The sequence below is a fragment of the Phragmites australis genome, chromosome 8 (assembly GCF_958298935.1).
Source record: "Phragmites australis chromosome 8, lpPhrAust1.1, whole genome shotgun sequence".
Taxonomy (NCBI): Eukaryota; Viridiplantae; Streptophyta; class Magnoliopsida; order Poales; family Poaceae; genus Phragmites; species Phragmites australis.
In genome coordinates, this window is record NC_084928.1 from 36928388 (window position 1) to 36942373 (window position 13986).

Here is a 13986-nt window from a genome sequence, read left to right on the forward strand (position 1 = left end):
AAAGGGATAAGATTTTTCCTTAGAAGAAGGAAGCTTTTATTTCGAGGTGAAATTGGCTCTGGCCTATGCACTCAGTATGGTGCACTAAGCCATTACACAAGAAACATGAGAAAAAAAATAAGAAAAGACTGAAACTAAGCCTACACAAAACTACCTTACACTCCAGAACTGAGATGCTTACTTGATGTTATATCCACATCCCATGTAGGGATAGAAATACCATCACCTCTTTCCTTACACCGTTGATTGAGAAGATCTTAAAGACTCCTCTAACAACCAACATCCTCCTATAAATAGGAGACGAAAAATAGGGGTACCTAAATAGCTCTGAAGCATCCAAGCCTAGCTAAGCCTTTGATGATCCATCATATATTGGTCCCTAAAGCTGCATACAACCAACCACCATCATCGAACAATGAAGAGCGAACGCCTAGCACGATCAACCGACGAACCCTCAAGCTTCAGTTGTACATCTTCACTCCAAGCAAGCTCCAACAATATATATAGGCAGGAACTCTAAAGTAACACCACCAAGGAGAACATGATGTTGAGATGTCATCGTTGCCCGATCCAGTATGAAATCTAGGTTTTCACTCGGAAAACCCATTGAGGGTGGGGGAGTAGGGTCATCACAAAGACGCCTCCAAGGAGGGGAACAACATCTGAGAGCGCCACCATCGTCGGTGCCCACAGTACACCAAACAAGGCTTTCGCTCGAAGCCCCTACACCACCCATTGCACACATCACCACCTTTGAACATGCAACGTGGTGGTCATGTTTGGCATGGGGGTTCCCATGGGACATGCCGTGCAGCTGCACGAGAACCCCAAGATGTGTGGACCTCGCTGGAGACGTCCTGGGCCGTGGAGGCTGAGGTGGTCACCAGTGTTGAGGCCCAACTAGAGTGCCCTTGAATGCAACGTAGTGCCGAGCATTAGCATGACGACGATGAACCCCTGCAGCAAGGTGGTCTTCATCGTAGCCCCTCGCTAGGCAGATTTGGCCACCATTGTGCAGATTTGTCAAATCCTGTACAAATAAACCAAAACTCCATCGCCCCTCGACACCACTGTTGTAATTATAGCTACCACAACTAGAAACATGGTGGGAGAAGAGAGGGAGGGAAGGATGCAGCGACGGACACTGCTTGGCGCTGCAAAAATAGCAGCGGCCGTGCCGATCGAGATGGTGGAGTGGTTCGGTGGCAGATGGGGTCACCCTCGTGTCGCCCCATGCGGAACGACCGTGAGCCCTTATGTCAATCATTTCCCCAAAAGAAAAGAGAAAAGAAAGGAGTTGGAATTCAATTTTGGTCTCAAAAATTTACTTTCTGGAAAACAAAAACCGATTGCATGTTTCTCTCCTCTTTGCAAACAGCTTGTATGTTTCTCTCCTCTTTGCTAGTACTAGTTCAAATTTGAAACTTGCTCATGGTATCTTTCTAGTCTACTCAGATCAGATTGGATAAATCCCATCCTATCCTGATCTGTTTTCTATATTTCTCCCGTTCGTTTTTAGATTTTCAGAACTTACGCGGAAACGGGACGTAAACGATTTTCTTTTTTCTCGACCGTAATGTCAAATTCCTATTTTAATCGGGATCTTTCCATCGGGATTCCCATATTATTGGTCAATTGTGATCCTGACCTCGCTAAGAAGGTCAAGGAGCTTGGCCTAGACGCCGTTGGCGTCATTCTTGCCGCTCGATGCATCACCTGAGAGCATCGGCCTCGAGTTGCTCGTGCTTCTCAACCTCATTGTCGGTCGTGCTAGCCACCAAGTCGGCCATGCACACCACCTTACTCAGCATGCACCTGCAACAGTCGAAGGTACTGGGATCCGTGCAGGACAGACATCCTCGCCGCGCCAGCACCGGAGCCGGCACGACACCACACGAGCAGCGGTGTGGGTGGTGGTCGGTGCTGGCGACCAAGTCGAGAGTCAGGACCAACATGCCAATATCCATCAATCCCTTCGCCTGATGGTGCATGCTCATCGCAATGGCTGCACTGCTTAAACTGGATGGGAGCTGGTAGCCATGGTCGGCCGACGTTGGCGTTGTGTGGGGCGGGCTCTTTTAGGTCTTGCTTTGGTGAGCCTTTCTCATGGTGTTTGGCTATTTAGATTTACTGAATGTTTGATGAATATTTTTGCTCATGTCTAGTGAGATGAGCACATTTGTGCTACTCAAGAAGCAAGGAAAAGAGAGCTTGTCTATGTGAAAACGAATACGCGATCAACCTCCGTGTCGTGTACGTTTGACGAAAACGAATACATGGCCATCCGATTGTGATTTCCCTAGCTGATTTTAGTTGGGACTAGTTTTCTGCCTGTGTGTTGCAACATGAGTTAAAAATTTGTTAAACAAAAATTTGTAGAATTACCACGACCAATGGACAGAACTAGAACATGCCGTAGTCTAGCAAGTTCAGTTCGGCAAGTTTATCATAGCTTGCATATTCATTCCAACCTCAATTTCTACATTGCATTGCACAAGCAAATTAATAGCCCAAGTTACTAAGTAGTCTTATACATCAAATTAGGAAAAAAAATATTTCCACATATTCAAAAGTCTTACACATCAACATACAATTATTTCATCATTTCGAAATGTATAGCTAGGCAGACATCGAGGGAAATGATTGTGGGCGAGGTGAATATATGTACAAATCCATGATCTAACTGAAGCACAATGATGGTAATAACACTACCAGTCGTATGTTCATGAAAAATAAAAGCTACAGGTCACCCCTACCATTTAGACTTGGAACAATACTTCTAAAATTGACCAAACATTCATTAAATCTGTTTTACACTAACATTCACTAATTATTTTCAAATCAGCACAATATTAAATGAGAGCCATCCTCAATTTGAAGCTAATGAGACTTGTTCACAAGCATTTATAGAGAAAGAATGGTATACTTGATCCTCAAGGGAGAAAATGGAGATTCAGCCTTAGAAGTCAAATCTCTCGGTAACAATGAAGTCCATATATGAATAAAGAAAGATGAGACACCAATATAGTAAGATAATATCATCTTTTCAGATATCTACTAACTATTTTCATTCTACTTTTCGTAATTGATTAGTATAGGACAGCAAGCATCAAGTATTCAAAATCCAACAATTAGAACCATTATCAATGGAACAACTTTTAACAGGAGCCTTATTTAATTTTTTATTTGACCATTAGCTTATGCATGTGCTTAGCCAAATTTGCACCAGTTGATCAACAAAACGTATAATATTTTATACTATCACACATACTTTGTTTCCATACATGAAAAAAAACACATGATCCTAAGTCACCTTTTTTTACTCTCACCCTGCACTTTAGCTGAGACTTAATCACAAAGCAAAGTGAGCGTTAGCCGTGGCACGCATATACAATATTCAGATATAGCAGAGGAAATATAGAGAAACAGTGCAAAAGGTGCAATTATGGACAGAAACTTGAGCACAACTAAAGGCTCAATAAGGATGTGACAAGGGTGCACATATACATTGTTGAGACACGTCAAGGAACACATATATGCACATCAGATAAGTTAACTATAGACTACGTACATTACAATTGTAACTTGGAAATAACATGAACAAAATATCATTTACTGTAAACAGAAGGAGGAAAATAAAATAAGCAGTGCCACATGCATGTCCATATAAAATTCAAGCTTGTAAATATGTCAAAAATTAAAGAAGACATGCATATGAACATAACAAAATGGTATCAAGCACTCACACAACCGAGACCAAACATGTACTGAAGAATTTTAGAATTAACAAATCAGAAAACGTATATGTGAAATTAAGAACCTAAACAACATGGAAGAAACAAATCACCACTCATCGGGAAATGCAAGCTCCAAATCAACAGATCTGCAACAATGCCTCGAAATGCTACCAAATACCTGCATGAAGAACAAGAAGAACAACAAAAAAAAAACAGACAAAAATGGGGATTCGACAAAAAATATTCCAAAAATATGGAAGTGCTACTCACTTGAACAAGAAACCCAACAGGAGAAGCAGAGTCTAGGTTCAGGACTTCCCATCACTATGTGACTTATATCCAATCTATATTTTCTAAGAAACATTGAACCAACACACCTAGCAGTAGATAGATGGTAGCTGAAACTGGCAACTCAAACAAATCGAAGTAACGAACCTCGTAGGAGCCTGTGATGAAGGCACGCCATTGCCATTGATGTCTGAAAGTGCATCTAGGCCCCCTAAGTGGGTTTTAGTTTATTGATGACAAAACGATTAAGGAACTAACATGCTTTTCTAAGTTATGAATATGTTTAAGCATTAGTTGTAAAGATAAGTGACGTTTGACGCCCGTCGAAACAAATGGAGAATCAACGAAGAGTACTCAATAGGATTTAAATTCTTTTATTTTTGAAATTGAGTCTAGAATAGCCGCTCTATTAAGAGGGTTGCATTTGATTGCTTGGTTAGTGTCTCAATGCTCAAGATATCTCTTAGAACCAACTAGTTGAGAGACACAATCACTCACGGACACCGAGTTCATTCTGAAAAAATTCACTGAGTCCGGATACTCAGGTGTTCACCGGATACTCCGGTACTCAGTATTTAGCCCGGAGTCTCCGAGGTAGACTCCGGCAGAGAGTCTCGGTTACGGTTTATTTTTATTTGGAAAAAGACCGGAGTCTCCGGTGTTCACCGGACACTCCAGTAATTTATGGGTCAACAGATAGGAGTCTCCGAGGGAGACTCCGCCAGAGAGTCTCGGTTAGGTGTTTATTTTAATTAAAAGGGGACCGGAGTCTCCGGTGTTCACCGGATACTCCGGTAAGTAATTTAGTGTTAACCGGAGTCTCCGAGGGAGACTCCGGCAGAGACTCCTGGTTAGCTTTTAATCTTTTTGATAAAAAGAAAAGAGAGACCGGAGTCTCCGGTGTGCACCGGATACTCCGGTACCTGGAGAGGCCGAAGGGTCCGGCTAGTCTCCGGACTTAATGTTTTTGGAAGCCCTGTCAGGACTGGAGACTCCGGTGTTCATCGGAGACTCCGGTAATTTAATAGAACTGTAACGGCTAGTTCTGACACGTTCTGTGACCGTTCTGACGCCGTTTTTGGATTTAGAGCCGGATACTCCGGTGTACACCGGATACTCCGGTCAGTTCTGACAAAACAGTAACGGCTAGTTTTTGAGAGAGGGCTATAAATGCTCCCACACCCCATGGCATTTAGAGCTTGCTGTTGCTGGTGAACTTTAGACCTCTTGAGCACTTTAAGAGCATTCAAAGACCCTCCAACCACCTCTAGTGCAAAGTTTACAAATTTTTAGAGAGTTTGTGTTTGGAGAGAGTTCAAGCCACTTGAGCATTGAGTTCTTCATCAAGCATTCGCTGCGATCATTTCTCTTGAAGCTTTGTGCTTCTAGACGGCAAGGCGTCGCCCGTAGAGCACCCAAAACTTGTGGAGTGCTACGGGAAGTTTGTAAACATCCTAAAATTGAGTAAGAATTTCTAGCTTGATCTTGGTGGTCGCTAGAAGAGGATAGGGTTGGAAAAGACCCGGCTCTTTGTGAGCTCCTCAACGGAGACGTAGGCACTTCTTTGTGAGGTGGCCGAACTCCGGGATAATCTCTCGTGTTCGTATTTGTGCTATTTGCTTTATTGTGTAAATTTTGTGATTAGTCATATAAATTGCTCTAGTGATCATCTTGCTAGTGTTAAGTGTTATTCTAGCTCTGTGATATCCAGTAGACCTAGCTTCAACATTAGATTCTAGCTATTAGCTTTAATTCGTAGTTGTTCTAAAATTCCTGTATAGACCGGATACTCCGGATCATACCGGAGTATCTGACCTTCACCGAAGTATCCGGCAAATTTAATCCTCTGTTTTAGTTTTAATTTTCAGAAAAGCCTATTCACCCCCCCCCCCTCTAGGCACTTTGAATGTCAAGGTTATTAAGTCGAAGGAAGGTACTCTTGTTGGCTGGCATGGACGCCAATGCCGACAGCCCTGCCACCACCCTAGTCACCCCCTTGCCAACACTGTCGGGGGCGTGCTACTCGTTGCGACTAGACGGTGAGCTAGCGCTCCCACCGCTGGTGGACGTGGAGTGTGCACCGCAAGAGGTCGTCAGCGTGCCTTGGCGATGGTCGATGATGGTCTAGATTACCTTGGTGTAAGCATCCTCGGCAATGGAGTCCGCCTTCATTTTGATCTCCTTGGGCTGCTGTGCTCGCGAGGGCGCATGCAGCATGCAACATTGGGTGGTGTGGACACATCACCTCAGCTGAGGGGGAAAAGCCATGGAAGGCTCAAATCGACCTCGTTGGCCTCCTCTGTCAACTCGTCCGCCTTGAATCGACCTCGTCGACCTCCTTTGTTAACCTCGTCGGCCTCAAATTGAGCTGTATCGAGGTCCTCCCCGTTAGATTGATCAACTTGTGGCACAGACCAAACTTCTCCTTGTCGAAATCGACCCTCACGCCTGAACTACCACCATCCCCTACTGGATCGAGCGCGCCGCAAGGGGGGACCGCAGTGGTGCTGTGCGGCTGAGGAGGCAGATGTCGTGACGGGGTAAAGGATGCCATGAGGCGCGGAGGCGTGGTCTGGAGGGTTAGGGTTTAGCGATTGGCCGATGAAGAGCGGGGGAGCCCGGCCCACGACGGGGCGGGGGCGGAGGTGGCGAGAAAGGCGTGAGGGAGTGGTTGGGATGCTGCAAACCGATTTTGTTGTAGCTCGGCTCGTCCTGGTAGCTTGAATTGAGTGAGCGGCATCCTAGGGTTAGGGGCGAGAATAGCGAGGGAGGTTTGGAGATGGGGGCCAAACGAGAGGAGTCGAGAGATGGGAAGCGAACGAATGACACATATGCTCGCTAGCTTGGTCCCACATGTTGGTGCATGTGGACGGACAAAAGGAATTGACAGAGGATTGGTAGAGGATAGATGCGGATGAAACATGCCTTACGGCTTTTTAATGTAGGGAGATACATACATGCATTTGTACCTGCGGCCATACACGATGGTGCAAGTGCAGCTGATGACGTAGAGGCCATGTATTGGAGACAAGCTGTCGCTGTGCAGGGTCTCCAGATAAGCATGCATACGGATGTAATATGCTAACCGATAGAGTTCAATACGTTGAGGGAAATAAACAAAACTGGTTTAAACAGTGTCGAGGGCTCTATCTCAACCAGCGTTGGGGCTTCCTTGGCCTATATAAAGGACTGAATACACAAACGCAGGGAGAGATCAGAGGAAGCCGCCAGAGACGATGCCGCAACTCATACACGCACACGCTAATTAGAACAGTCGCCCAAGCCTTGTTGCTAGCTTTTCTCATCTACAAGCACGCACAATGGAGCAGAGAAGCGCACGCTCACACAAGGCCAGAAAGGAGGACATGGTTTCTTCCTTCGGTTGAAGTAATGGTTATACTGGTCTGTATTTCCGGTTTAAATTATCAGTTCACAATCGATACCTGTTTGGATTAGTTCGTTTTTTATTTCTCAACATTCTCGAGTTTGTAACTGTTTTCGATTTTCCTATTTTTAGAAAAAAATGAAACTAAAAATAGTTAAGAGGATTTTTCGACCGTTCCGGTCTATTTTCAACTCTATACTCAATACTTTTTTAGAACAATTAATTTTTTTAATGTGAATCAATATATACAGATAGAAGGCAGACACAATTGCAATGGAAGCTCCTCCTTTTTCTTGAAAGTAAATTTTATAGAATTCTATTCAGAAAGACACTTGTAAGACATATACATGCTATTAATTCTGTGATCTAATAGCTAGTTAAAAAGAAAATAAAGAAAATAAATATTTATAATTATTAAAAAAAACTTTTATCAAATCAGATACTATAAAATTTATTCAACTCTTCTTTTCCTTTCTGTAGCCCAGCACAGTCCAGACCAACAACTGCCGGGCCGAAAGGGTCCGACCCCTCCTCGAAGGAAGAAGAAGAAGAATCGCCGAGCCGAGACTAATCCAACCCCGTGTCCCCTCTTTCTTTCCCCTCCACGAACCCAACCCCCTTCTCTCTTCCGCCGCAAGCCATAGCAATTGGATTCCTCGCTCGCCGGGAGAGGAAGGAGGGAGGGGTACCACCATGAGGTCTTCCGAGTCGTCGTCGCGGTTCCTGCAGGAGCTCATGCTCTACGCTGCCAGCGCCGCGCTCAGCTGCCTCGTCCTCTTCGCCGGCCTCCGCCAGCTCGACCCTAACCGCGCCGCCTCCCAGAAGGCGCTCCAGCAGAAGAAGGAGATCGCAAAGCGACTCGGCCGACCCCTCGTCTCCACCACGCCCTACGAGGTTCACTACTTTCCCCAATCCCCCCCATCCAATCCACATCTCCGCTTCGTTGGCCTCTCCTCTCCTCACCGAGCCCCCAAACCCCAATCAATGCTTTGCAGGATGTGATTGCGTGCGACGTCATCAACCCCGATCACATCGACGTCGAGTTCGACTCCATCGGCGGCCTCGACCACATCAAGCAGGCGCTCTACGAGCTCGTCATCCTGCCCCTGCGCCGCCCCGAGCTATTCACCTTCGGCAAGCTCCTCAGCCCGCAGAAGGGCGTGCTCCTCTATGGCCCGCCCGGCACCGGCAAGACCATGCTCGCCAAGGCCATCGCCAACGAGTCCGGTGCCGTCTTCATCAATGTCAGGATATCCAATCTCATGAGCAAGTGGTTCGGGGATGCTCAGAAGCTCGGTAAGGGACCTTTTTGATGCTAATCCTTTTGCTAATTGTCCATTACATATCTCAAATTTACAATCCATGCCGATTCTAATTTCTAATCTAATGAGCAAGTGTATGATGCATTGATGCTGATGTTATTGCTGCTGCAGTGGCGGCTGTATTTAGTCTTGCTCACAAGCTCCAGCCTGCTATTATCTTCATCGATGAGGTTGACAGTTTCTTGGGGCAACGACGGACAACAGACCATGAAGCCATGACTAATATGAAGACTGAGTTCATGTCCCTTTGGGATGGTTTTACCACTGATCGTGAGTGCTCTTCGTCTTTGGTGCTGGAATGATAGATGATGTATGGCATTTGTTAATTAGGATGCAAAAATCATTGCTTAGGCTAACAGTATGGATATAGAGCTCAACACTTGCCCCATGAACATCCATTATGAATGCATAACCCTACTTTAGTAAGCGCCCCATAAAAACCAGTGGTAACATGGATAATATTTGATCTGCAACACCATCTAAAGTTATTTCCTTTTAAAATAAAAAATGAATTATGCCCACTTGTTGCATCAGTTACAGGCCTCTCGCTGGTGTTCACCCACATTTGTAATGCCATATATTCATATAGCAGTTCGCTTGTCATCGACAAATTCAACTTCTGTCTATGTATAGTGCTGCTAAACGATGCAACGCATCTTGCATTTTTAAAGTTATAAAATAGATGTGCTTAGAATGTTTAATTGAATCCACCACATTCCGAAACTAATGCTTTAGCAGCCAATAACAATGATCCCATAACAGCATACCTGTTTCAATACTTTGAATAAACTCTTATGGTACTGCCTGGAGTTTGTTTGTGTTTTTAAGTTGGTATATCTGATACTTCATAATATCAAACATATTTGGAGATGTGTAAATGTGTTTTCTGTAATTTCATGACTTTTTCTGATTTTGTGTATCTGATTGAACTTTTTAGCCTTGACATTCAGCAGAGAATATCTCTAGTTAAAATTATATAGTAAAGGAACTTTATGTTTCTTTGCAAATCCAGGATAAAAGTTATGTTACAATGGAATAACTTTGCAAAGAAAATGAGGAGAATATAGTGTGACACTACTTACTTTACTAATATGGATTTAAGAACTGGTTCAGGGAAAATATTAGCCCATCAATGACCGGTTCCTGATACGCTTTTCTAATTCTTCACCTGTTGCTGACTGGTTTTGCTGTTCATCGATTTGAATTCGTTTTTATTATTATTTTGGCTTATTTTATTTTCCTGGGTCTAGCAAGGATGTCTGATTGCAAGTGTTGACCGTCTGGTTACTGTGGGGATTCTTTTATCCCTTGTTATGCATCATAGTTTACTTCATTTTATGTGGTAGGCACCTATGCCCTTGCTAGGACTCGCATGGATGGTCATTATGGCTGGTCATGTGAGATGCCTTCAATGAACAGGGAGCAACTAACGTGCTGTCATTGATGAGCTAGCTTACATGAGAATAACATGTTCATAATCTGCTTTTTTCCACACCATTTTTTAGGAACTCTCTTGATGTGATTAAAATTATTATTGAAATCAAGATATCCGTATGGCGTATGTTGCACACATGTACAAGCACGTTTTAATAAGGTTTAGATGCTGAAAGGATGTAACTTCAGATAAACTAAACTAATAACTGGATAGCCTTTACCATACAGTTATAGTTTTTTTTAAACTTCTACATGAAGTTATATTATGTCTAAGGCGGACATGGGAAATCAGTTTACCTTTGCCATGATGTGTTATTCATTACCACGTGAAATTTTCCTTGCAGTCTGATGCCATTTCTGAAAGTGATTGTTATTCCATATGGATATGGAAACTATTTACAGTACAAATTGACTTCGCTAGATATTACTGAGCAATACTTGATTACAACATATATATCTTTGCAGAGAATGCTCGTGTGATGGTCCTTGCTGCTACAAACAGGCCTTCTGAGCTAGATGAGGCCATCCTCAGGCGCTTTACTCAGATATTTGAAATTGGAATTCCTGTTCAGAGTGAAAGGAGCAAGATACTTCAGGTTGTATTGAAGGGAGAAAATGTTGAGCCTAATATTGATTATGATCGCATTGCCAGTTTGTGTGAGGGCTTTACTGGATCGGACATCCTAGAACTGTGCAAGCAGGCAGCATTCTACCCTATCAGGGAGCTATTGGATAATGAGAAAAACGGGAGAAGAGCAGATGTGAGTATTCCTTTTATTTCCACTCAGTTTTGAGTTATACAAGATCGCACGTTGTTGTTTACAACATTCATTTCCACTCAGTGCTAGACTAGACTACACATTGCTGTTTACGACATTCACTTCTGACAATTCAATAGTATATGCTACACTCGGCTAACATCTCTTCAGTAGCGTTTACCTTCAATGCTAATTATTAACATTCCCTGAACAAGGTTGTTGATTATTATCCTCATGCATGAATCTATTTGTGTCTCGAATCTGCTAATCGTATATGTTAAATTCATGGACAAAATTGAAAAGTACTGTTGTGGACTTTTGATTATCTGCTCGCCAATTGGGAGTCATGCTGTTTATAACTCACATTGGTTTTAATTCTTGTCTTCCCACTTGCTGTTTCAGAAACCTAGACCCTTGAGACAATCAGACCTGGAGAGAGCTTTATCAACATCTAGAAAGGGCAAGAAGGCTGCAAGTACGGGACTACAGTCACCCTTGTGGCTTCGGCCGTCAGATTCAGAAGATGATCAGGTACAGGGTGCAATTTTTGAGATATCTAAGCTGATGTCCCGAATAGTTCAGAACAGTCAGTCAGAAGCGCAAGAGCCTTCTTCACCTTAATTTAATCCTTTTGCTAGATCTCGTGAAAATCTGCAGTGGAGTAAACGCAAGCATTACCTCGATATCGCTAGGTTTTCTTATGCAGCTTGCACAGGTTCAGCATATGTATTAATTCCTCTTGCGCGGCGTGGCTGCACTGGTTTTTGAAGCTAATTGCAGCTGGCAAAGTGGCAAGCTTTCGCTGATGTTTAAGTTTACGTAAAATTCTATGTTTGTGTGGCAAAAAATTCAGAACTCCATGGTTCTCTGGGTAAAATATTGGTCTGGTTGCCTTGTATTTTTAATTTAAATACTTTAGGGCAGAGGCTATACATAATGAAGAAAGGGTCCCTTCCATTCCAGGATCACAAACGTGCTTCGTTTTTGGCCCCTTTTTTTATCTCTGTTAAGAAAAATTCTTTCAGAGCACAACTGTTGAGAGTTGAAATCAATACTATGGTAGTTACTCTTGTTTTCACTCTGGATATTGTTGAAACTTTTCTTTTCATACCTTTACCCACGCAAGTTTTCAACGGTTGATCCGATCGAAGCAGTTTGCTGTGGAACATTTCCAATCACCTATGCCTATCAGATATGCGGCACCATCAAGACGATCACGAGCAGCTCATGGCGCTCGTCTCCATGAGCCCTTGAGCATCTCTTCAGACGAAGACTTCCTGGACGTGGATCTCCTCGAGGAGCCTGAGGAAGGCGCGCTCGACGTTCTCCCCGCTGAGCGTGGACGCCTTTGAGAAGAAGAGCCCCTGCTCCTCGGAGGCCTTGTTGCCGATAGGCACCAGCATGGCTCCCAGCGCGCCCCTGTAGTAACAGCCTGATTACGTCTCACTAGCTCTCATCTTCTTAACGACTCCAGAGTCTACGTAGCATGATGAGATTGTCGTTATGCATAAGTGTGGCTAGTGCATCACGTAATTCAATATTTATTTTGGTTGCAAGCAGCAGTTGATCTGAGTTCTGACCTCATTTAGATACTCAAATTCCAGGGCATGATTAGTTAAACTGCTAAGAAGAAACTTGTCTGGTCTCGCCACTAGCTTGAGTTGCAGATTGGGCTCTGATAGATAGTATTGCTGAGCAGTGAGTATAGCAGGTTTGCAGGTAGAAAGCGGGATTTTTTTTGTTCATATAATAGAAGAAATACTAATAGTGTAGAAAGCAAGATTTTTTCATATAATCAAGAAGGACAATTACAAAATGCAGTAGCACCAAACATGCATGACGAGCATGATGAACGAGGCAACAACCTTGGAGTGTATCTGAAGAAATACTAGAGCAGAGGCACAGTGCAGAGTAGCAGACACTACTGAACTACTAGTCGGCGTGGGCGCGCGCGGGCAGGGGCAAGAGCTGGTCGCAGATGGCGGCGAACTCGGCCATGACCTCGGCCACCATCCCGGCCTTGCCCTTGCCAACGAGCATCCTCACCATCGCCGCCACCCGCGCGTCCAACCGCCCCGCGGTCTCCTCCTCCTCTGATGACGATGATGATGACTGGTGCCGGAAAAGGAGGGCGCGCGCGTGGCGGGAGGCCCGGCGAAGCGTGCCCGCGCGGATGCACGCGTCGGCCAGCGCGGCCGCGTACCCCGTGGTGGCTCGGGTGGATGAGTGAGCGGCGACAGCGGCTGGGACCGCGGGAGCCGAGCGCGCGGGCGACGTGGGCCGCGCGGCTACAGTTAGACGTGCTGCGGGAGCCTTGGACGAGGAGGAGGAGATGGAGGGGCGTCTCGGCTGGAGCGGGAGCGCACGGTGGTGGTGGTGGGGCGGCGGGAGGGAGGCGAGGAGCGGGAGCGCCCCGTGGTGGTGCAGGGAGACGGCCGCGTCCATTGGGGCGCCCAGGAGGCCGGAACGTGTGGCTGGCGCGCTGTTTTGTTGGGTTTTTTTGGTCGTGCGCCGCGCGTGCTCCTCGTCCACGGAGTTTCAACTTATCGTGAAAAAATATCCTCGTCCACGGAGTTTCAACTTACGGATCTTACCGACCGCACCGTATTTATAATTCGAATGGTTTTTAAATTTAAATTTAAAAAATTCAGAAATTAAAATTAAAATTAAAATTTTAAAAAAACTAGATAATTTTAAGATCTTCTGTGAAAAAAATAGTATCGTTTGCATCATATTCTATAGTGAGAAAGTTTAAAAAAAAGTTGAAGCATGCAACTCATTTATTAACTTATATTAACAAAATAATTTAACATGTAAACACATTTTTTTTCTGATGTATCTTAAGATGGTCTTAAAAATTGGTTTCACTTCAATTAGAGTTTTATTAATTTTTTCATAATTTTTACAAAATTCATAAGCATAAAGTGAATATGTTAAGAAGCAACACTGTAATTAACTTTTTCAGGTCTATTATTATTTTTTTACATAAAGAATAGTATAAATAAACTAATAAAAGTGATTTCACTAATTTTAGAGGTGTGATGGATTAGTTATGAATTAAT

At 44.1% G+C, this 13986-nt stretch overlaps 2 protein-coding genes across 3 annotated transcripts; one reads left to right on the forward strand and one right to left on the reverse strand.

Annotated features, from left to right (window-relative positions):
- The first annotated feature begins 7902 nt into the window (after positions 1-7902).
- LOC133927389 (uncharacterized) lies at positions 7903-12002 on the forward strand. 2 transcript variants are annotated; one of them, XM_062373841.1, is made up of 6 exons: positions 7903-8304; positions 8406-8706; positions 8844-9002; positions 10632-10927; positions 11327-11455; positions 11563-12002. In XM_062373841.1, the coding sequence occupies exons 1-6, from the start codon at positions 8104-8106 to the stop codon at positions 11569-11571; spliced, it is 1095 nt and encodes a 364-aa protein (XP_062229825.1). In that variant the 5' UTR covers positions 7903-8103; the 3' UTR covers positions 11572-12002. The 2 variants fall into 2 exon arrangements, with proteins under 2 accessions (XP_062229825.1, XP_062229824.1); XM_062373840.1 differs by having other exon boundaries at positions 7904-8304; positions 11327-12002.
- A 692-nt stretch (positions 12003-12694) lies between these two features.
- LOC133927390 (uncharacterized) lies at positions 12695-13453 on the reverse strand. The gene has a single exon (XM_062373843.1). The coding sequence runs from the start codon at positions 13367-13369 to the stop codon at positions 12857-12859; it is 513 nt and encodes a 170-aa protein (XP_062229827.1). The 5' UTR covers positions 13370-13453; the 3' UTR covers positions 12695-12856.
- Positions 13454-13986: the final 533 nt, after the last annotated feature.

Coding starts and splice junctions, on each gene's coding strand:
- LOC133927389 (XM_062373840.1), top strand. CDS start 8,104: ATGAGGTCTTCCGAGTCGTCGTCGCGGTTCCTGCAGGAGCTCATGCTC. Junction 9,003..10,631: donor GGATGGTTTTACCACTGATC/GTGAGTGCTCTT, acceptor ATATCTTTGCAG/AGAATGCTCGTGTGATGGTC. Junction 10,928..11,326: donor AAAACGGGAGAAGAGCAGAT/GTGAGTATTCCT, acceptor TTGCTGTTTCAG/AAACCTAGACCCTTGAGACA.
- LOC133927390 (XM_062373843.1), bottom strand. CDS start 13,369: ATGGACGCGGCCGTCTCCCTGCACCACCACGGGGCGCTCCCGCTCCTC.